Source organism: Peromyscus californicus, unplaced genomic scaffold, assembly GCF_007827085.1.
Source record: "Peromyscus californicus insignis strain IS unplaced genomic scaffold, ASM782708v3 Scaffold_6__1_contigs__length_162567912, whole genome shotgun sequence".
Taxonomy (NCBI): domain Eukaryota; kingdom Metazoa; phylum Chordata; class Mammalia; order Rodentia; family Cricetidae; genus Peromyscus; species Peromyscus californicus.
In genome coordinates this window covers 35,345,895-35,367,975 of record NW_026294584.1, presented here as the reverse complement: position 1 = coordinate 35,367,975, position 22,081 = coordinate 35,345,895, and the positions used below count along the sequence as shown (strand labels likewise).

General features: G+C 38.2%; 1 protein-coding gene across 3 annotated transcripts in view; it reads right to left on the bottom strand.

Moving 5' to 3' along the window:
* The window catches only part of Cped1 (cadherin like and PC-esterase domain containing 1), a 274,567-nt gene that overhangs the window by 114,591 nt on the left and 137,895 nt on the right, over positions 1-22,081 (bottom strand). For 2 of the 3 annotated variants that reach the window (XM_052721210.1, XM_052721211.1), the window contains exons 8-16: positions 21,891-22,033; positions 20,786-20,858; positions 19,482-19,649; positions 18,304-18,408; positions 16,266-16,423; positions 12,155-12,225; positions 10,385-10,435; positions 4,636-4,819; positions 2,625-2,793 (exon numbers count right to left, since the gene is read on the bottom strand). In XM_052721210.1, coding sequence (XP_052577170.1) covers positions 2,625-2,793; positions 4,636-4,819; positions 10,385-10,435; positions 12,155-12,225; positions 16,266-16,423; positions 18,304-18,408; positions 19,482-19,649; positions 20,786-20,858; positions 21,891-22,033 — 1,122 coding nt within the window. The remainder of the gene's footprint in view (positions 1-2,624; positions 2,794-4,635; positions 4,820-10,384; positions 10,436-12,154; positions 12,226-16,265; positions 16,424-18,303; positions 18,409-19,481; positions 19,650-20,785; positions 20,859-21,890; positions 22,034-22,081) is intronic. The other variant, XM_052721212.1, reaches the window with a different exon arrangement.

Below are 22,081 nucleotides of genomic sequence, written 5' to 3'. Positions count from 1 at the left end.
AGTGAATGGGGGGTGGTTAGGTGGGAGGTGGAGGTGGAGGTGGGGGTAGCGAGGAGGAGAGGGGAGGGGAGGAAATGGGAGGAGAAAAGGAAGGGGAAACTGCAGTCAGGATGTCCCGAGTTCAATTCCCAGCAACCACATGGTGGCTCACAACCATCTGTAATGAGATCTTGTGCCCTCTTCTGGTGTGCAGACATAATGCAGGCAAAATACTGTATACATAATAAATAAATAAATCTTTAAAAAAATAAACAAAAATTTGTAAATATATATATATATATACATATATATATATGTATATATATATAAATTTTTTTTTAAAGGAGAAGCTTGGCTGAGCACCAGCATTCATCACTGGTTCCTGACTCTAAAGGAAATATGACCAGCTACCTCATGCTCCTGCCTCTGTACCTTCCAGGCCACGCTGGTGTACCCTCAAACTGTAAGCCAGAGTGAACTTTCTCTCTTCTCTGAATTGCTTTTTGGTCACGTATTTTTGTAACAGCAGTGAAAAAAATTAACCAGCACAGGGGGTTTCTGGGTAGAATTGGAGGTGGAGTCTGTGTGACACAGACTGACCCTACCTCCTGCAGGTCACATGGCAGCTCAGGCCTAGCTAACCGTTGAAAGTAAGCTGCATTATTTGCCACACTTTTCTACTCACTCATTCGAGAATTTTTATAAATGAACGGTTAAAATACTATTGAACACTTTCCATGTTATAAAATATAGTACTTACTGAAGACCACACATAGACTTTCAAGTAAGAACTCCTGGAAAGGATTCATAAATGACTGAAATAGTTTCCTGCAGTCGTCTGTGAGAGTCATCCCACAAGAATTTTCTAATATTTTTCTTCATGTTATAGTAATAAGTATAATCCATTCTCTATGTCAATTGCACGGTAATTAACTTATTTCTGATCAATATGGTATTTGATAAGTGAGATATGTCTTGGAAAATAATCATACAAACTTCCCTTCTAACATTGTTTTTCTTATTTTACTGAACTAAAATTTATATGAAAACTTGTCCAACTATTTCATATGTATTTTCTATATTACATAGATAGTATATAGTAAATTATATAAGTTTCAAGGGCACAGTGTTCATATATCTATATATCACTTGTTCATATAAGTAGCCATCACCCAGATTAAGATATAAGGCATTTCCTCAAAGAGTCCCTTCATGAATATGGGCATTGATAGCTCCCAGATAACAACTGTTCTGGTCTCTATAATCATGTTAATTTTACCTGCTTTTAAACATCTATTAAACAGACACAATGTGTCTTTATATGTTTGGCTTCTCTCTGATGGAACAAACTGGGGTTAATAAAGAAAATATTGGAAGGGAAAACCATGACCAAAATATATTATACGAAATAGAATTTAAATGAAAGAAATAAACTAAAAATAACAAAGGTTTTTACATATGTGTACGTGCAGGCGTTAGAGAGGAGGAAGGGAGTATCAGGGAAGGACAGCGTCACATGCACTAAAACAGACGTGGGCTTCCGAAGAGTCACCTGGTTTCCCTTCTTTGTACAAAAATGGACTGATAACTTTCAATCGTTTGCTTTGCTTTACAATACTCTTTACAATGTAGAATTCCCTCTGATTTTATGAGAATTCCTGAGGTTGAGATTTATATTTCCTTAGGAAAAAAAATCTATGAAATGAATAACCTTATGAAGTGGTATTAAGCTCTTGGTAACAGATGAGGGAGAAGGGAAGGACTGTAGTGTCTGGCCACTAAATGAATATATAAACAATTGTGGGGTTCTTCCCATCCACGAAGGCCCGGAGGGTCATAATCCTGTTTGATCCTCTCTACTGCAAAGCTCCTGATAACGAGCACATCCTTTTGACACTGTGTGAGTATATTTGTGATTATACTTTCTGAATGAATTAGGAAATACATGCTCAGAGTTCTAGCTCCTACTTGTCTGTCATCATCTGTTTGCATGGTATGAGATGATGTAGATGGTTATGTATGTACTATACTTCTTTAAGGAAAAGAAACTGTAAGGAAAAGCTGACGAAAAGACAAAGTCAGAGGGTAATAGAAATTCTCCTCCCTAACCAGTAAGGCTACAAAATAGAATGTGTTTCTCAAAGGAGAAGCCACAGCCTTGAGAAGTGATTAAGGTCTGAGACATAAATGAGAAATACATCTATGCCAAGCAAATTTCATTTCGTAAGTTTCTCTCTCTCTCTCTCTCTCTCTCTCTCTCTCTCTCTCTCTCTCTCTCTCTCTCTCTCTTTCTCTCTCTCCAATAAATTCCACTGGATCCAGTTTAAAATTTCAAAAGGAGATCTAGGGACAAATCCAAGAAAAACAAGAAAGTTTAAATGGGCAATGCAAAACCAAATCCATAGCTGCCATTGCTCAACAATGTTAAATAGTAACCGTGATGAACCCCTGAGCCCAGTGAGCACAGAGTGTGGCCACCACATGGAAGGAGGGGCTTCAGATACCTGACCTGGGCTCCGACTGCTGCAGCTATCATGGCTTAGAGAAGCACAATACTTCATGTGCAACAATGGCATTTGGCACTTCTCAACAGATTAACTAATCATTCCCAATTCAACACAAGTGTGAACGCACAGTTAACTCACTTGTACAAAACCGCATGCTGTGAAATCCTCAAAGAAGGGCAGACTTGGGCGGTCTTCTCTATAGATGGTGAGTTTATATGTGGTTACTGTGTCACCCTCTGCGGGAGATTCATCCACCACGAACATGGAAATTCTGTTCATTCCTAATCCCAGAGGATAGTTGGCAAAGCTGAGGGCAGACAGTGGAAGAAGATGGAGTGTGAGAGATGGAAGAGTTTTAATATGGATGGGGGCAATTATTCAGGCCAAACAGATTCAGACATCAGTATTTATTTTGCTTAGGATGATGATGATGAAGATGATGATGATGGTTACTTGCCTAAAACATGTAAGAGCTGCATAATTTCATAAGAAATATGAAATATGAAAAATCTTCCTTTCCTAGTTCCTTGCTATACTAGGGATCATTTTTCAGGACAAGTCATGACTAGAGGGAAAGAAACTAGTATTTAACCACCTGTCAGGGTTGGGGATTACTTCTAATACAATAGCTCTATACAAAACCACAATGGCCCTTAGTATAAACATAGAGACTCTCTTTGGTTTGTTTGTTTTTCGAGGCAAGGTTTCTGTGTGTAGCCCTGGCTATCCTGAAACTCACTCTGTAGACCAGTCTGGCTCAAACTCAGAGATCCACCTGCCTCTGCCTCCCAAGAGACATGCCTGGGATTAAAGGTGTGTACTATAAATGCCCAGCAATATAGAGAATCTTAAAAAGAACTGGTAGTCAAATTACCTCAAGTTACATGGTAGAGCCAGGGTAGAACCCAGATCAGAGTAACCTGAACCCTCTTTTCCTTTCTCTATCTTATTTCATTCTTTTCTTCTTTCCTTTCTTCCCTTCCTCCCTCTTCCTTCTTTCTACCCTTTTTTTCTGACAGACAGTCTCATGTATCCCAGACGGACCTCCAACTGAGTATTGAACCCAAGGTTTCCTGTATGCTAGGCAAGCACTCTACTAATGAAGGGGTATGCTGAGCTCAAATCCTTCTTTCTTTACACTGAACTGGAATGTCATCATGCCAAGCACATTCTTTCCCTACAGTAGTGGTTCTCAACCTTCCTAATGCTGCAACCCTTTAATACAGCTCCTCATGTTGTGATGACCCCCAACCATAACATTATTTACATCACTACTTCACAACTGTGGTTTTGCTACTGTTGTGAATTGTAATGTAAGTATCTGTGTTTTCCAATGGTCTTAGGTGACCCCTGTGAAAGGGTCATTCAATTCCCAAAGGGGGTTGAGACCCACAGGTTGAGAACCTCTGCCCTACGACATGGACTTGTATCTTCCTCTTTATGGACACTATATGTGACAAGGTTCTGGTTCTGTTCAAACTTTCAAACAAAAGAGTTGGAGTCTTTCAAAAACATCTACAGAAAATAATAACAAATAAAGAAGTAAGTAAACAAATCAACGCTGCAAGATGAGCGAAGTCAGCAGTACTGCCCCCACAGATTGTCACCAGGCTGGAAATATGAAATATGAAAAATCTTCCTTTCCTAGTTCCTTGCTATATACTAGGGATCATTTTTCAGGACAAGTCATGACTAGAGGGAAAGAAACTAATATTTATTAACCACCTGTCAGGGTTGGGGATTACTTCTAATACAATAGCTCTATACAAAACCACAATGGCCCTTATTATAAACATAGAGACTCTCTTTTGTTTGTTTTTTGAGGCAAGATTTCTGTGTGTAAAAGGGGGTCGATGTTTTTAAGCATCAGCTCCAACAATCTGGGAACAAGAAGATGAGATGAAGCGGAGTTCTTGATGGCTCCCCCTCATATTTTATATATCAAGGCCCTCTCTTGTTACAGTATTATTACAAAGACGAACTTGAGTTTTTTTGTAGATTGGTAGAGAACCTGTGTGTGTTTTCTAAGCACATGAAGCCTGAAAGAGGAAGATTTAACAGCACCGTGCTTTCTAAACCACTGTCAAAGGTGGGATCAGACACCTGCTTTCTGGTGAGAAGTCAAGTCAGCTGGCACGCATCCCCATACCTCGGTCCTGCCCGCTCTTGCAAGTGCACCTTGCACTGACACTTCGAAGTCTCTGCTCCAATCCTCACTGTTAGCACATCAAAGGGCACTTCACAGTAATAATCCTTGATCTTCGGATTAAAGTCGGGATTTAGCTCCAAATGGGGATGGGTAGAGATCTTGATATGGCAGAGTGTGTCTTCCTCTGTTACCAAGACAGAAAGAATGACAAAGGCAACTGTGAACTGCATCTAGATTGAAATCTGCATGTGGTTAAGGAGTTTCCCCCTCCCACTCCTACGCAGTTTCAGTAGTCGGTGGCTATCCACTCGGCACCATTGACTTGTGGCATCAACTTGAGTCCCAATTTGTCAGATATGAGGGTGCTCCCCCAGGCCAGCTATTCACTTTAGTTGGTGTGATACACACAATATTTTTCCTCCGTCCTTGAAATGATAAAGGCACAGAAGGTGGGGGAAATGTCTCTCCTGTGGGTTGATAACATCCTCATGAGATATATGACATCTTGACTAACTATGAAAATGGGGCAATGGCTCCATGGGACAGTGTCAGGTAATCAGGAAACTTTCTTAATGAAAAATGTCATTAAACTGCCATTAGTTGATCTAAGAGTAGCAGGGCAGAGCAATGAATATGAACTTTGGTATCATACCAAACATGTAGTTCAAAATATTCACAAAGCATCCTGAAATACCTTCCCAAGCCGCCTCATCAGGGGAAAGTGTCAGAAAATAATGGAAGGAAATGCCATATCTGTTTAAACCTGTTCTCAAGCCTACAATGACTTCGTGCCATTGACTATAAATTTTCCTTTGGCAACTCGTTTTATAGCAAACACTATCTTGGTACAAGAAAAGAAAAACAGTTTGAGTGGTGCACACACAGAGAGGCCACTGTTAAATTAGACCTAACATTAATATTTGGAATGGACAAGTACCCAAGAGCTTATCAAAATAGTTTTCAAAGAAGTATCTACAAGTATTTTATCTATTCTTTACAATGGTCAACAAAACTCCAGCAAATGTAGGTATAAAAAACGCTCCTGAGGATCTCTATGAGTTCGAGGCCAGCCTGGACTACCAAGTGAGTTCCAGGAAAGGCGCAAAGCTACACAGAGAAACCCTGTCTCGAAAAATCCAAAAAAAAAAAAAAAAAAAAAAAAAACGCTCCTGAAATCAGCAAAGTGAAGGCATCCTAGCATCATTCGGCACTCAGTGATACTAAGTAGCATAGGAAGCTGAGGTACAACAGTTCAATGCCAGAAGGTATGGAACTGAAGTTAGCAAAAAGACATTGTTCTGGTCACTGCTGCCCTTCTCCTTATAGCTACCATAATGGTTTCTCTAAAATCAAATCTGATGGTTTGTTTACAATTTATAGTAGTAGTTTCTTACCATTTCTAGAGTTAAGCTAAAGAAGAGGAAATGCACTCCGCAAGTCCCCCTTGTCTTGCTATCCATTACTTCTGCTATTATGTCCTGGACTTTGTACTTCACTAAGACCAAAATTCTTATATGCCTTTGAGGGAAACAGAGAAGCATCACCCAAGGTGGGGACAGAAAACCATCATCCAGCTGTGGCACTCTAGCTCTTAGAACCGGGTCTCCACAAAGCTGCCTGCATGCTCTAAACATGAAAGTTAATATATGCATCTTTGTTTCCTATTCTGTGGTTTTTCCCTGCCAGTGGGAGGAAAACAGTTAATCAAGTATAAATTAAGGGCACAATAGTGTTGTGGGATATTTGTAGACTGTGTGAAGATATATTACTGTGATTGGTTTAATAAAGAGCTGAATGGTCAATAGCTAGACAGGGGGTATAGGCAGGGCTTCCGGACAGAGAGAAAGGAAATAAGAGATAATTGAGGCACAGGGAAATGCAAGGAGATAACAGGGAACACAGAACAAGTCAGAGGTACAAAATGAAAGGAAGGTAAAAAGCCATGTGGTAGAATATAGATTTAAAAATATGGGTTAATTTAAGATGTAAGAGCTAGTTAGGAACAAGCCTAACTATATAAGCTATAGGCTGAGCTTTCATAATTAACGTAAGTCTCCATGTCATTATTTGGGACCTGGCTTGGCTGGAGGAACAGAGAAAGACTCGTCACAGAATAGTATCATAAATATGGTGTAATTTCATTCTACAGAAAAGTATTATTTAAAAAGAAAACCCAACAAATCAATTTTGTTGAATCTCAAAGTGATTTGAGTAAACTGCTTAATTTTATTTGACATTTGAAAAGAATAAGCCAACCAAAGATTTTTATCTGGCTGATATATCTACATAGGTACATTTCAACTATAATTTTAATAATCAGTCTCAATATGATTCATAAGAATATAAGTATAGAGCATTATAAATCATGCTGAAAGTAATCATTGCTTTTAATTCAAATTCAACAGTTTCTTAATGTGTTAATTTTTAAAATCAAAGTCCCACCTACCCCATCCACAAGCCTCTGTTCAAGGCATAGAGAGAAGCATAGTGAAAACAGGAGGCTAGCAGTCATGAGATTTGATCCAAATGAACACTCTGACCCCTGCATAACGCTAAACAAACTAGAGCAGTGATCAGTACTCTTTAGGGAAGTCTGAGCTGCCCAGGCACGAAGGGAGTATAAATAGACTTTTGTGCTCAGAACCACTTGAATGAATAATAAAGAAGTAGATTGTTTTATCAACATGAATCATAGAAGATGTATTTTGACTTAATAGGCTTTCTTTTTCTTTTTATGTACTTCATTTATTTCATTTTGACACACGGTTTTCCCATACAGCCCACTGTGGCCTTGAACTTATGATCTTCCGGCTTTGGCCTCCCATCACTGGGATTACAAGCATGCGCCACTTCTATTAACTAAAAAAATATTTTTATAACAATTCAGTGAGAATTAATTTCCTTTTGGTTTATACTGTTTATGGTTCTTTTTATATTTCACAGTGTAGTCACAGTTTTCAAAGGGGGCTTGTACGTCTTATAAATTGAACCTCACCTCCACAAGAAGTTAAATAAATGTGCATTTCTTTCTTAAGCAAGATTTTAGCAAGACACCACCACCACCACCACTACCGAACTTTCCACTTCTGGGTTGGGTGCTATGTCCTGGACCCTTACTTGAAAGCTAATTTAGCTCTGACATCATTGCAACTGAATTAAGGTTCCTGCCTGTAAACACCTGGTGTGTCCTTGGCATCTTTCCCAGTCCAGTCCTGACACGTCTCAGGCCTGCTTACCTTAGATCTATGGAGAACCCAGCATGAGGGATGGTGGTAGCAGGGTGCTTAACCTATTTGGCAAGCATACATGGGAAAGCTGTTTGAAGTTTTGGTGGTTTTTAACGGATTTTCTTTTAACCATTGGACTTTATTGCTCTCTTGACGGATCATCATAATTCATAATGAACACAGGAAAAGCTTATTCTCTTAAAGATAACTCCACCTGTGCAGGAGCATCATCCAGCATATTTTAAGTCTTACATCAAACCATAAATGCAGGGAGATTAATTGTAAAGATCCAGGTAGGATGAATTTTTAATCAGGGGTAAAAAAAAAAAAACCCAAAACGACATGAACAAAGTTGAAGAGACAACTTGTTCCTGACAACATGCCCCTCATCTACATCACATCACTCAGGAACCGATAGCCATGAGTTCAGCCAGTGCAGAATACAGAACCCCAAACAGATGATATGGCTTTTCCACGTTGCGGTTAGCCCTGAGCCTAGCCCAGGATAGAATCTCAAAAAAGATTACTACTGCCAAATCTTCTAGTTTTCTCACTGAGCTTTTTCCTTTTAAAACCATACCCAGAGCAGCAGTGAGCCAGGAGAAAGAAGAACCAGAACCTGGTCTTGTAGGTGTGAGGGACTGGTGACCGAGGGGGTGGGAAGTTGGGGGTAGGGGGTTCACCTGCTCTCTTTTGTCTGGTAAGTACAGCAATACTTGAAAAGCTTTCTGTCTTTAACTGAATGCACTGTTGACTTCATAAAGACTAATACTACTCAATCTAGCATGATGCTTGATGTGATTATTGGAAAACGATGAAAAAACAACAATATTTAGATGGCAAATAAGTTAGATTATATTAAATTATAAGACTTTTACTTATAATAATTAAGCCTAAGTTTATACATTCCATTTTTCAATTTTTGTGTGTTAGAGGAATTTATTTTGGAAGACAAGTCCTCTCCTTTCTTTCTTTCTTTCTTTCTTTCTTTCTTTCTTTCTTTCTTTCTTTCTTTCTTTCTTTCTTTCTTTCTCTCTCTCTCTCTCTCTCTCTCTCTCTCTCTCTCTCTCTCTCTCTCTTTGTTGTTGGTTTTTTTTTTTTTTTTTTTTGGTTTCTCTGTGTAGCCCTAGCTGTCCCGGAACTTACTCTGTAGAACAGGCTGGCCTAGAGCTCAAACATCTGCCTGCCTTTGTCTCTCAGTGTGTGATTAAAGGCATGCGCCACCACTGCCCAGAAGACAAATTTTCTAAAAGCACATTTTAGCGAAAAGCGTAAGCAGATTGGTAGGTGCAGATTTATTTTGAGGTATACCCTGCAAAAAATAAGCCTACAATGGAAAGTTCTTAATTCTTTGCAAGATATAAGATATTAAGAAAATTCAGGCGATCAGAGACTTGGCTTAGTGGTTAAGAGCACCACGCCCGCTGCTCTCCCAGAGGACCTAGGTTCAATTCCTAGTGCCACATGGTCACATTTTAAACTTCAGTTCCAGGAGTTATAAAAAAAAAAAAAAAAAAAAAAAAAGAGGGGATCCAACCCCCTCTTCTGGTCTCCTCAAGCTCCATCACTCATGGGGTGCACAGATATACAGGCAGGCAAAACACACATACACGTAAAACAAATAATAATAATTTTTTTTAAAAGAAAAGAACTTCAGGAGCTTAGGACCAATTGGAAGGTCATGACCCACCTCAGTCATTTAATAGCCTTGTGACCTTGAAAGTCAACTGAACTTACTCAAAAGATGTGTTTAGAAGACCACTGTTGCTATATCAAACCAGATGAACAAAGTGATTTTTTTTTTTTTTTTGGTTTTTTGAGACAGGGTTTCTCTGTGTAGCTTTGCGCCTTTCCTGGATCTCACTCTGTAGACCAGGCTGGCCTCAAACTCACAGAGATCCGCCTGGCTCTGCCTCCCGAGTGCTGGGATTAAAGGCGTGCGCCACCACCGCCCGGCTGAACAAAGTGATTTTTAATTTAGATTTTACACAAAGTGATTTTTAATTTAGATTTTACATAAACTTAAATTGCATATACATTTTACTATGTGGAATTAAAATTCATGATATTTTAAGAAGATTAACTGAAAACTGAGTTTGAAATTCTCAGCTGTTATGAAGAGAATTCTACTCAAGTTCTCTCCATTATAATAGCAATAACCTAGGAGGAAAACAAATTACTTCAGAATGGTGAGATTTCTAAAGAGGATGTATAAGCCGAATTCTATTTCTAATGTAAAGCCTTAAGATTCCTTGGGCCCCTAAAAATGAATCTGGAAGTCACTGACCTAAAACAACATACATAAGTATAATATTTTAAACTAAAAATCTGAGTACCTAAAAATGAAATGTTTTATTCATGCAGAAGTGGCAGATATTAACTTAACCAGAAATAAAAACTTCTCAAAATGTACTTTAGCAACCTAAAGACTTCTGAATATGATAAAAATGTTTCTATTTTTTCAAAGTTGGGTTGTGTCTAACTGTGGGCTGTACTATGGGAACACTTCAATCTCAACTCACCATTACTGCAATGTATATCTTTATTCTCATACAAAACTCGTGGAACTGCATCTAAAATAAAAAAATTAAATTTAAAAACAAAACTGTGAATTTAATGTAAAAATTCTCTCCCTCCCTCTCTTTCTCCCCTTTCTCTCTCTGTCTCTTCTCTCCTCCCTCTCTTTTTCTTTTGCTCTGAATCTGGAGCTTACTGACGAGCTAGACTAGCCAGTCAGTAAGACCCAAGGATCTGCCTGTCTCTATCCCCTACTTCCAAGTGCTGGAGACTCACACCATCATACCCAGAGTTCTGTCTGGTGCTAGGAATGGGATGCACATACTCATATACAAAAAGCAAGCACCTCCCTGAGCCGTCTCTCAGCTCCTCACCAGTGAGCATTTCTAAGCAAAGCTGGCAAACATTCAAAGCTCTAACAAGTGATGACTTCTAGTGGCAGAACGTTGGAGGAACAAATGAGTGGACTGAATGTCATCTTTATCCTAATGGTAAACTATTACATTTCTTCTAGTTCTGTGATCCTATGCTATAGTTTCCTAAATTGTTGGAATGAAGATATTCTAACCAGTTGGTTACTCTGTGTGTTCCAAGTTTCTGGATAAGTAAACATCCAACTGAAAAAAATTCTAATAAATATTTATGGACAAATGAATGCATAAAATATGTAGATTGCTTTAAGATATTCATTAATAAAAGAAAAAAGTGGTGGCAGAAGAGAGCAGTCCATGCTCAATCATCATCCATTTCTTTCTGGGCCTACTGATTCATTTTGTTGAATCTAAGGTTCTCAAACTAGTGTCCTTCAAACTCACTGTTGGGCCTTAAACCAAAGTGCTGGTTAGAAGATTCAGTGAAGCACCACTGAGAACCACAGTATTGGACTAAATCCTGGCTGTAACAGCCTTTCTTCAGTTAAAAGGAATAGATAGATATACTGATGATTATTTCTTTCATTTTTTTCTTCTTAAAATATTATCTTCTTGTATGACAAAACATTAAATACTCTTTAAAAATAAGAATATGAAGAAAAAGAGGTAAGTCAGGGGAAGAAAAATCACCATCCAACTTCTTGAGGTTCCTCTTGCCAGTAGGCAGCTGTTACATTCAACCACATAGCCTGAACATCTTTCATGGCAAATGTTTTTTTCTAGCTATTTATAGAATTTTATTTCAGGACTATAGGTTCACAGACACTTTCAGTCTACTCTTACAGCAATAATGGTGGATTCTCGTGTTTTCATCTATTACTTGTTTATTTATTTTTATAATTTACTGAAAACTGTATTATAAATAGATACTAAACTTTTTCAGAGGTTATATTACTGTTTATTAAAATGCTTAAATTTTTAAATGTTCACAATATTCTTAATTATTTTCTTAAAAAAATAGCAGTAGAATTTCTAGTCTGTAAAGGTAAAATTTATTTAACTAGATAATCTATTTTTGTGCACTAAGGATTAAGCCTAGAGCCTCAGCATATCAAGCATGTGTATGCTAAGGCCCCAAGAGTAACTTTTAAAGCTTACTTTCTATGCTATCAAGTAGCCCTTTAACATGCACTCTAGTTTAAACACTTACCATCAGAATGAAAATACTCATTTCCCCTCACTCCTTCCCTATCTTTAAGAAGAACATCTAATTTTGAGGAGAAAGTATCTTTCTTGCTTAATTTTCATTTTTGATTGCTAACAAAGTTAAACATTTTAAATATATTTTGAAGCCAGATAGTAATTTTCTTTATACTATACTATGTGGGACTATGTGTTTTTTACCTTTTTTACTTTTGATTGCTTCTGATGAGTCTTGTGGTTTCTGAATGGTCTCACTTCTGTTGGAAGAATTCCTGTAAATACAATGCCAAGCAAGTTCAAATCAACAAGGTGAACACTTGGTCTTTTGTCCCAGGTGGGAACAGTTATTTTGGTGAAGACAAGAAACACTGTCTGGATATCAGTTCTCCAAGCTGATAGATAGCATTAGTGTTAGTGAGGTGGGTGCAAATCTTATCATCTCTAACAAGTAGATGCATAGTTGAAAAAAACTAGTAAAAACAAAACAAAACAACAACAAAAAACCAGTCACTCTCTAGTAGGCAGCTGAGCAACCTCAGATAGCCTAGATCCAACAGAAATGATTTTAAAACGCACATTCTCACTGCCTAACAATCCACAGCTTTGATGCCAAGAGCCTTGGACGTTCTGAGACACAGTCTGAGGACGTACACAAAACTGGAAAAACCAACATGGCTACAGGAAACAGTCGACATTGCCAAAGCATGTGCCCTTACACTTCCTGATAACCAACAGAGAACGGCCAAGGTTGCTTACATCTTGGCATGGTCGCTTCATTTTCTAGGTTGTACAAGTAACCAAATGCATGGCTGGATGAACCTTTAAGTCCTTTGAACTGGGCCTAAAACAACCTAAACTGCAGTCAGGACATTTTTTGATCTGGATAATGGAGAACACAGGTCACTGTGGTCTCTAGCTCTTGACATGACTTTCCTGTGTTGATATGATGCTGTGCTGTCTGTCACCCCATTAAAATGGAGATAATAGTATTTGCTCTACACCGGGACACTGTGAGAATCAAATAAAAATGCCAGTGCCAGACACTGTGCTGAGTAACGCACCACAAAGGTTAGGAGGGCATCTTCAGGCCCATGAAAGTATCATCATCATCATCAGGCAGGAAGTCTAAAAGAACCTATGCATTAAACAGTTTGCTAATTGCTAATTAGCATTTCTATCATTGCCCATGCTGAAAGTTAGGATAATTTTACTTTTAAAAGTTAGCTTTCTTTGGGTATGTACATACACACACACACACACACACACACACACACACACACACACACACACACCAAAAAAAAAAAAAACTGGAGGCAAAAATGTAGTGGTTCCTTTCAAGGACTAGAATAACAGGTAAAGCATGCTTTATAAGAGATAGGAAGTTTTTGATGGTGGCAAGATATTTTCGGTTGTTTACTTTTATGTTTGTCATGTTGGGGATTCAATCCAGGACTTTCTGCACAGTGGTGATCACTCTACTGACGAGATAAGTTTAGCTGAAGTCCAAATTTAAAAAAAAAAAATCTAAGAATTTCTCATGAACAAGAACTTCCAGGAGACTTGTTCAAGAGATACAGCCCTGAAATTCACACAAACTGAATTATGGAAGCATGATTGTCTTAATGGAGTGAACACTTGTACACAAGAGCATCATGCAGGTCTTTCTTGGATATTTTCGTGACTAAATTATTTTTAAATCGGTGTGTATTTTCTAAGAAAACATTTGCACAAAGTAAGGGACATATGCCACTTTCTTTCCAGGAAAGTGAAAATTAACAGACGATTTTAGGGTTTTCACACCACTTAGATTGGGGTGTCTAGATTCTGAGCCTTGGAGCTCATACATAAATGTTACCTATCACTGCTGACACATTGGCTTTTATCTTCTCTTAACCTGTTACCATGCTACAAGCAAATGACCTTCATTTCAAAGGAAAGATGAAATCATTAGATCCCAAGTGTACATGTATATAAAACTGCCTTGCTGTGGCCATTGTGAAGATGAAAACATGGTAGCCTCTCTGCCTCTGTAGCATCCTGGATAAAAGTGCAGACACATTGTTGAGACAGTCAGTAGGTCAATATTTGTATTAGCCGAAAGTCTTTTTTTTTTTTGACAAACATAAAATTATTTATTTCTGACACTTTAACAATGGTTCTCTAACTAGTTTTCTTTTTTTTTCCATTTTTCTTTATTAAGAAATTTTCTACTCACTCCACAGTCCATCCACAGATCCCCCTTCCTCCCTCCTCCCACCCTCAGCCCCTCTTTCCTAAGCCACCCCGCATCCCCACATCCCCCAAATCGAGGTCTCCCATGGGGAGTCAGCAGAGCCCAGCACACTGAGCCTAGGCAGGTCCAAGCCCCTTCCCACTGCACGAAGGCTGTGTAAGGCATCACACCACAGGCACCGGATTCCCAGAAGCCTGCGCAAAGACCAGGGACAGATCTCGATCCCCCTGCCTGGGTGCCCCCCAAACAGTTCGAGCCAAACAACAGTCTTCTGTATCCAGAGTAGCCGAAAGTCTTAAGCTACTGATTTGTCTTAGAATCTTCTTTTCCTTCGTCTGGGAAATGTGCAAGAGATATGATCCTTCTTGCAATAAAGCATAAATGATCATGAAATATACGCACTCACTGGTAAAGTGGAAGATAATGTGAACTGAGTACTTAAAAAAAAACACTTCTGGGAGCATTATGCCATTTGACTTCTGATAAACACAAAAATTTATTCCTGTCAGTATTAACACTGAACATGCATGGCTTTCCTTATAGAAAGGAAAGAAAGTGCTATCCTCACCACAGATACTAAGATGACCTTCGAGTTCCATAGAACTTGAAAGGAAAGATAAACTGCCCTTTATCACCTATTTGCACTATAGTGTGACATACACAAAACTTTCTTATGTAATCCTCCTAGAATAATAAGTGGTAGACAACCTATGCCATATTTACATGTAAAGAAATTAAGTCTTAGAGGGCTCAGAACTTTGCGTGCTATAACTAATAAAGTCTAATGTTGGGATTTTTTATCCACCTTTGCATGATTCAGAATAGTTCCTGTCCTTTTTAATTATATTCAATGGAGGCCATTCTTGCATCCATTTAAGGCAAGAGAACCCAGTCTTCCGATTTTAACGAGTGGATTGCTGAACCTGGTCATATAGGAGGAGCTGGAGAAAACACTGCCAGGGAACAAATGGTCTCAAGCTTACAAATCTCTTGGGAACCCACCGAACGTTACAAACAATACAAACAAGCTCCTTGGGCAATCTCGTCTGTTCTTTTGCTGTCTGTACTGATGTATGGGGTAGTCTCGGGTTAGCTGAGTGGGAGCAAAGCATAAAAAGTGGCTTCATGCTGTAGAATTTACAACAGCTTTCAAGCACACAAGGAAAAACTTCATTTGGACTTACCGAGGGAATAAGCCAAGCTTATAAAGATTTTGCAATTAAAGTGGATGTTAATGCTAGGAGACGTTCTAAGGAGTACTCAGATTGTATGGTTATTTGTATTTTTAATTACAAATGAGTTTCTTATAGTCACTGTCTCCTGAAGCCGAAGGAACTGAAGGACAAGTGAACAGAGCTATTCCCAACGGTGACTGTAGGAGACATAAATGAATGTCATGTCCCTTGCTCTTTCATCTCCCTGGGAGGCTTAGGTCTAATTCTGTTTTCCTGGCAGTAGAAAAGTCAAATGCTCTCTTAATTCTATCCATATTAAAGAACAGACAAAACTTAAGTGCATCCCCTTTGCCAGCTACCAGAGGCATTAATATCTCACCTGCCTGTTCCCTCAACCTCTCCTAAGAGTGGAAGTGGATGGCAAAACACTCTAAAAAGGAAAACAAACACAGTAGAGTATAGATTTATAAAATTAGCTGAGTTTTGCTCAGAATAAAGTCATGCCTCTATAACGCCGCCCCCTAATAATGTGCCTGCTGTATCTATCTCCAAGTTGATGGATGGTTCAAAGCACAAACCCCATCAAATATTCTAGATGCTTCAGTAATGAAAAGGTATGGCTCACAAAATGAAAGGAGACAGAAATGCTTAATTTTAAACATTACTTTATAATGGAGTGGTATCTTAGTTTGAAAACGATTGGATGTATTTTTTGATACTGTGTCTGATGATCATCAGAACCATTATGGGTTCAATGCTTTAAAGTCATTTATTTTCCCGACCATGAATTTTTGGGCATACTTCTTTTGTGTTGTTCACTTTCATGTAGGCAAAGCCTTTTGAAATCAATCTTTTCGGCTTAAGAATTTTTGGACTGCACAATTCAAATTTGTGGCTCTCTTACCATTCCAGTGGATGTAGCTGTTCCTTTTTATTCATGGGCCAAAATTGTTCAAATACATTTAAAAGAGACCAGTATTGGGACATGACTGAGCGAGGAGTTGACATATCATAAAATTCACGCATCACAGATTGAATCCCAGGAAGAGTAGATGGGAAGAGCTGAGAAGAAATGTTCAAAGAAAACATTAGCAGAAGAAAAAAAAATCAGTTGAAAGTTTGAAAGTAAGTTGAAATGTAGTATTATGGATACTATTTATATTTAGTCAGATATTGTTTTGTCGAGCAGTTATTTATTTAAAAACTCAACGTTTTTAAATATTGGGAGGATAACTCAGTTCAGTGAAAGTGTGAGGACCTGAGTCTCATGCCCAGAAAAGCCGAGCATGAACTCCTACAGAATCCAGCATGGGAGGCAGAGATGGATGAATCCCCTGGGCTCACTGATTGGCTAGCCCAGCCTACTTGGTGAGTCCTGGGCCAATAGAGAGTGTCTCAGAAAACAAGGCAGATGCCACATGGGGAATGACAGCTAAGGTTGTCTTTGGATCGCCACACATATTTCTGTACACTTGTTCTTGTACATACACACACATAGGTACAAACAAACACAATCTATTGGTCAGTATAGATTGATTTAATTTTAATTTTTGGTACTGTTTTCAAGGGAGATGTTGCTTTTTAAGACATTATGAAAGTTACTGATGATCATGTTTATAAATGGAGTCATTTTTCCCCTCTTCAATGAGTATGCGGGGATCTTTCCTTCCAACCTAAGGGGAGAGAAGTAACAGAGGAAGAAAGGCTGGGGGGAAGAGAAGTCCTTTTGCCCTACAAGTGAATTATGCCATGGTGAGAACTCTTAATCTCACAAAAAGGAGGAAATTGGTTATCTTGTTTCTACTCTGAGAGGCAGGAAATTGAGGGTGGCCCTTGTTTCTTTCCTCTCTCATCCCAACAGAGGCGGTTGGCATTCACAGCCTTGTGAGTGACGAATTCCTGACAGGTGAGTGGTTCCTAAAACATTGAGCTAAACTGTCATTTATTACATGCAAACCAATTAAAATGATAAATATGCTGATTAAATCATGCTGGAGTCCTAAGCTTACTTTCAGTCCTGTGTAATATGGGGCTAAATTGTATTAAAAAGTCTCAATCATTCATTGGTTAACTTGGTGAACTGGTTATAACTCATATAAGTAACTTACGTATATATAGGTTGAAAAAACTACAAGGAATATTTCAGCCTTGCATCAGATTAATAACTCATCAATTAGTTTTAAATACCATTTAAAAATAGTTTTATATGAACAAACATTAAGTAAAAATATAAACTCATCATAGTCTATATTAGTGGCCGAAATAAAACACATTGGGCACAAACACTCATCTATAATCAATTATGCTTTGATATTGGCCAATAAACTGATAAATACACCAAAAATTCCAGGGAGGAAAAAAAATGCCCTTTGCATCCTGAAACCAGTAAGAGCTGCTAAGAGCATTCACATACACATACTTGCAATATTGCTACCACCAATTAAACTAGGGGAGTCAGCGGGGGAGGGGGGACTGGGAAGAGTGGAGGGAGGGGAAACTGTGGGTGGATGTAATGTATGAGAGAAGAGTAAATTAAAAAAAAAGATTTAGGCTGTTTTTAAAGGTCTTACTATATTCAAATATATTTAATTTTTCTCAAATCAAAAGGGTAATAAAAAGTAATCAATATTGGTTATATGTGCAGGCCTCAAAACTAGAAGGGAAATTTCTTAAAAAAAAATCAACATCTTCCCTAGAGAACTGTCCCACCATGGCAGCTACTATGATGTCATATCCTTTACCTCTGCTAAGTCACATATTATTAGCAAATGCTTATAGCAAAGCATATGCATCTTCTCAAAAGGACAAAAGCCTACAAAACAGTCTGTGCTGTAAAGAAATGGCTGTGTGTTACTTAAAGGAAAAGTCAGGCAACTTACAGCTAATCTATTAATGTTACAGTCTCAGTCACTAAGTGGAAAGAAATATCACTTTTGTTTTACCAGTTGGAATTCTCCCAGACTCCCAAGTTCCTTTATAAAGGTCCTAATTGAGTGAATTTCCTCTAAAGACAGGCACTTATTTAACTCCTTGTGATAGTTTCCATCCTAGAAAGGAAAAAAGCCTTAAGTAATCATGAAACAGTCAAGCCATCTTTCCCCTAGTAACCCCCACCTAACAAATCAATCAAACTCTACAACAGCTAAGCTTATTAAAGCTGTAGAATTCATAGAGATGATATGTTATCTCAATAACATCCAAATACAAAAAAAGTTTCATAGTTGACAGGATTGGCTGTCTTAACTCACCCAATGGTACTTTGGTAGTGAGGTCAGGGAGATGAGCACAAGAGAGGACGTGTGTGACCATGGTTTTGGAATGCAAGATTTTCCTTGGGCCCTCAGCGCAATAGAGGTGAAAAAATCAAAGAGTATCTGGACACGAACCCCAGTGTGGAATACTGCCATTGGAGAGTTGTAGTGGGTAGCCACTCCAGCTTTGATCTGGAAGTTCCAAACCCCATTGAGGCTCCGGTAACTGTCACGCCTACAAGGCGGGGCCAAGAGAGGACCCTGAAGTCCCGAGATCCGGATGTGCCGGTTCTCTTGGTTCCTAAACCCCGGACGCTTGATGGACATTTGGGGAATACTATTATGGTATTTGGCACTGATTTTTTAGTGTATAAGAACACTGTGCTAGCCTGTCATAAAAACAAACAAAAAACCCAAACAGCAACAACCAACCCAGCACCATTCTGAAGCCCTCCACCCTGACTGTCAGCATCTAGTCAAATGTCAACGGACACGAATATTTAAGCAAATTAATGTTTTAATTCAGTTCCCCTGAAGTCATTCTGGAGTACTCTGTAATTCCAGACTACCTTCAGAGAATTCTAACAGTCTTTGTAAAGTTCTAAAATGTATAAACACATGTATCATTGAAAATATCTATATCTGTTCCCTAACAATTAGGAACTTTTTCACTTCGTTCCCATCACAATCCTTCACACGCATACTTAGTCAATATAAAATGATGGTGGTCCTCAGGTCAGAATATAGAAGCACAAGATAATCGACAACAATTATTAATTAATTTCAAATAAAGTATTAAAATCTTAAATTGCACAATAAAAATAACTAGTGGCTGAGAAACCACTGTCCGTATGCACGGATGAACTCACCTCCAGTGCGCTGGCTCTGTAAAGCTTCTGCACTATCTCAGAAAATGCAGAAAGGGAAGATGTGTTGGAAAAGAGGAAGTTGAAAGTATCCTTTAAGAGGATTTTTTCTGTGTTTTGGTCCTCCAAATTGAACTTCTCATCATCTTGAAATTTCAAATGCTCATGTACCTTTGAAGGAAGAGAAGCAGAGGAGACCTTATAGGGAAATGAATTCTAAGGCATGATTTATTTCAGGTTGGATTGTAGACTAGAGCTGACATCTAGTGGTCTTTCGGAGGCTAACAGTTTCATAAACGAGTAATGCTTCTTAGGAAGATGCCATTCTTTTAATGTAGAGGAGCATGAACTATTTCAATGTCGCATTAGCTTATCTTGAAAGTCTTTATATCTCACAAATATTTGTTCTTGAAAGATAATACATAACATTTTTTCAAAAATACAAATTTTTGAAAGTTTAATTTCAGCTATTAGGCATCAAAAAAGCAAATGGCCATTAAAAATTTCATAAAGATTCTAAGTTTTATAGATAAATCTTAAACATGCAATATTTCTGTAATTGTATTCTCTATATCATAGTTTAGAAAAAAACTAAACTCTAGTGGAGTTGAGCTCTGATTACCCATAAGTCTATTTTGTTCCCCTTTCCTTCCCACCCTAAAGCCCAATAGACAGCTATTCATAAAATAGATGAACCAATATTTTTGTCTTCTAATCATTGAAGAATATTTTAGATGAAAAAAATATGCTGAGGAAAGTGATCTAAACGAGTTTTAACTCAAAACAAACTAAAAACCACCCACATTTACATATACATATCAGAAAATCTTTCAAAAATTCACGTGACATTTTATGCTTTTAAATTAAAATAGAAAAACAATGTGTTTATTTGTATTACTAGCCTAGGGCCTAGTGCATTCGAGGCAAGAATTCTGCCAGTGGTCAGTCTCTCTTGTTCCTATGGCTTTTTAAATGACCAATTGAAAAAGAATGACAGAGCTATCTCTTCATGATGCCATGAGAATACCCCAGGTCATCTCCTGTTGGCCGTTATCAATATGTCCTGCTTTTTCCCGTGAACATATACTTGACTTAATAGTGTCTTTGTTCAGGGGAACTATGGAAAACTTCATGTTTGTCCTAGTGTGTCCTCATGGTGATTAGAATTCACTAATTCCCTAAGAGCCATGGGCATATTAGCCTGGAAGGACTGTAACGGAAGGTGTTACTAATCAACTGGTAACCATGAATGAAAATACACACCCTACTCCCACCCCAAACACACATGCTTCATCCTACATACTCACCTGGAGCACTACAGGATTTCCCAAATCTCCATAACCAATATCAAAAGTTAAAAGCTGAAAACACTGTCTACATCTGGAAGGAAAAACACAAAGTAACAGGAAAACATATTCTCTTTGCTACACTCACTCTGCTATCTGGTATTACATTATTTATAATTGATACAGTTAAATTTCCATAATTTAAAGGCCAATGGCATGGATAATAGAAAATTACATGAAATGGAGTGTTGGACTTGAGTCTCTTTTGTTCATTAGAGAAAGTGCAAATATGCCTCCATTCTCCATGGCACACCACAGTAACCAATGATGTTATTCCATGAGAACCTTAATATGGGGAGAAATGTCCAGGTCCTCTATTCTTAACACTAATGCATGCAGGAAGTGTAAGAATGAGCTCAAATCACTGAGCACCTTTCCCTTTTTTGGCAAACTTGACCACACTTCCCTAGAACAAAGGCAACAAGCTATTGTCAAGCTGAGCTAGGAGAGTAGAAGTGACAGAATTTTGTTAAAAGCTTTTTCTATCTCAGTGTTTTGAAGTCATTGGGACATTTTAGAATAAATGTATTATGTACAGGTAAATACTTAGTATATTTGGTCAATACTTAGTATATTTGATGGAAATACTTGAAAGGAGGCTACAAATTCAAAATTATCTTTAGGATCCAAGAACAGGCTTGTAGTCCCAGCACTAGGAAGTGGAGGCAGGAGGATGACAAGTTCCAGGCTAGTCTAGGCTGCACAGTAAGACTGCTGAAAAGATCATAGTAGTAGCAATAATAGTAATAACAATAAATATTTAAAACCCTGTGTTCTATTTCTTGCCATGCCATTTGAATACAAACAAATGGCATGTAACAAACTCTGAAGTTTTAGAATCTATAAATTAGGCCATACATGTTTAGAAGATCATATTATCATGTACTGACATACATTTTCCATGCTCTATTTACTTCCAGTGACTGTTTTTTTCACTAGTAAATTTTAGAATCAATCAATCAGTCAATCAATCAATCAATCTCTCTCTCTCTCTCTCTCTCTCTCTCTCTCTCTCTCTCTCTGTGTCTGTCTGTCTGTCTGTCTGTCTGTTCTGTCTCTCTCTCACCTATGGATGGTCTTTGGTCCCAGAGTAGATGCTTTACTGAACACCTCAGCCACTAGTAGGAGCTTGCTAATTGCTTCTTTCATGCTATCCAGTGCCTGCAGAGGTGAACTTGTCCTCAGGAATGTCTCAAAAAACATCTGCAGCTAGGAAAAAACAAAAGATTGACAGAACAAAATATATTTTCATCTGCC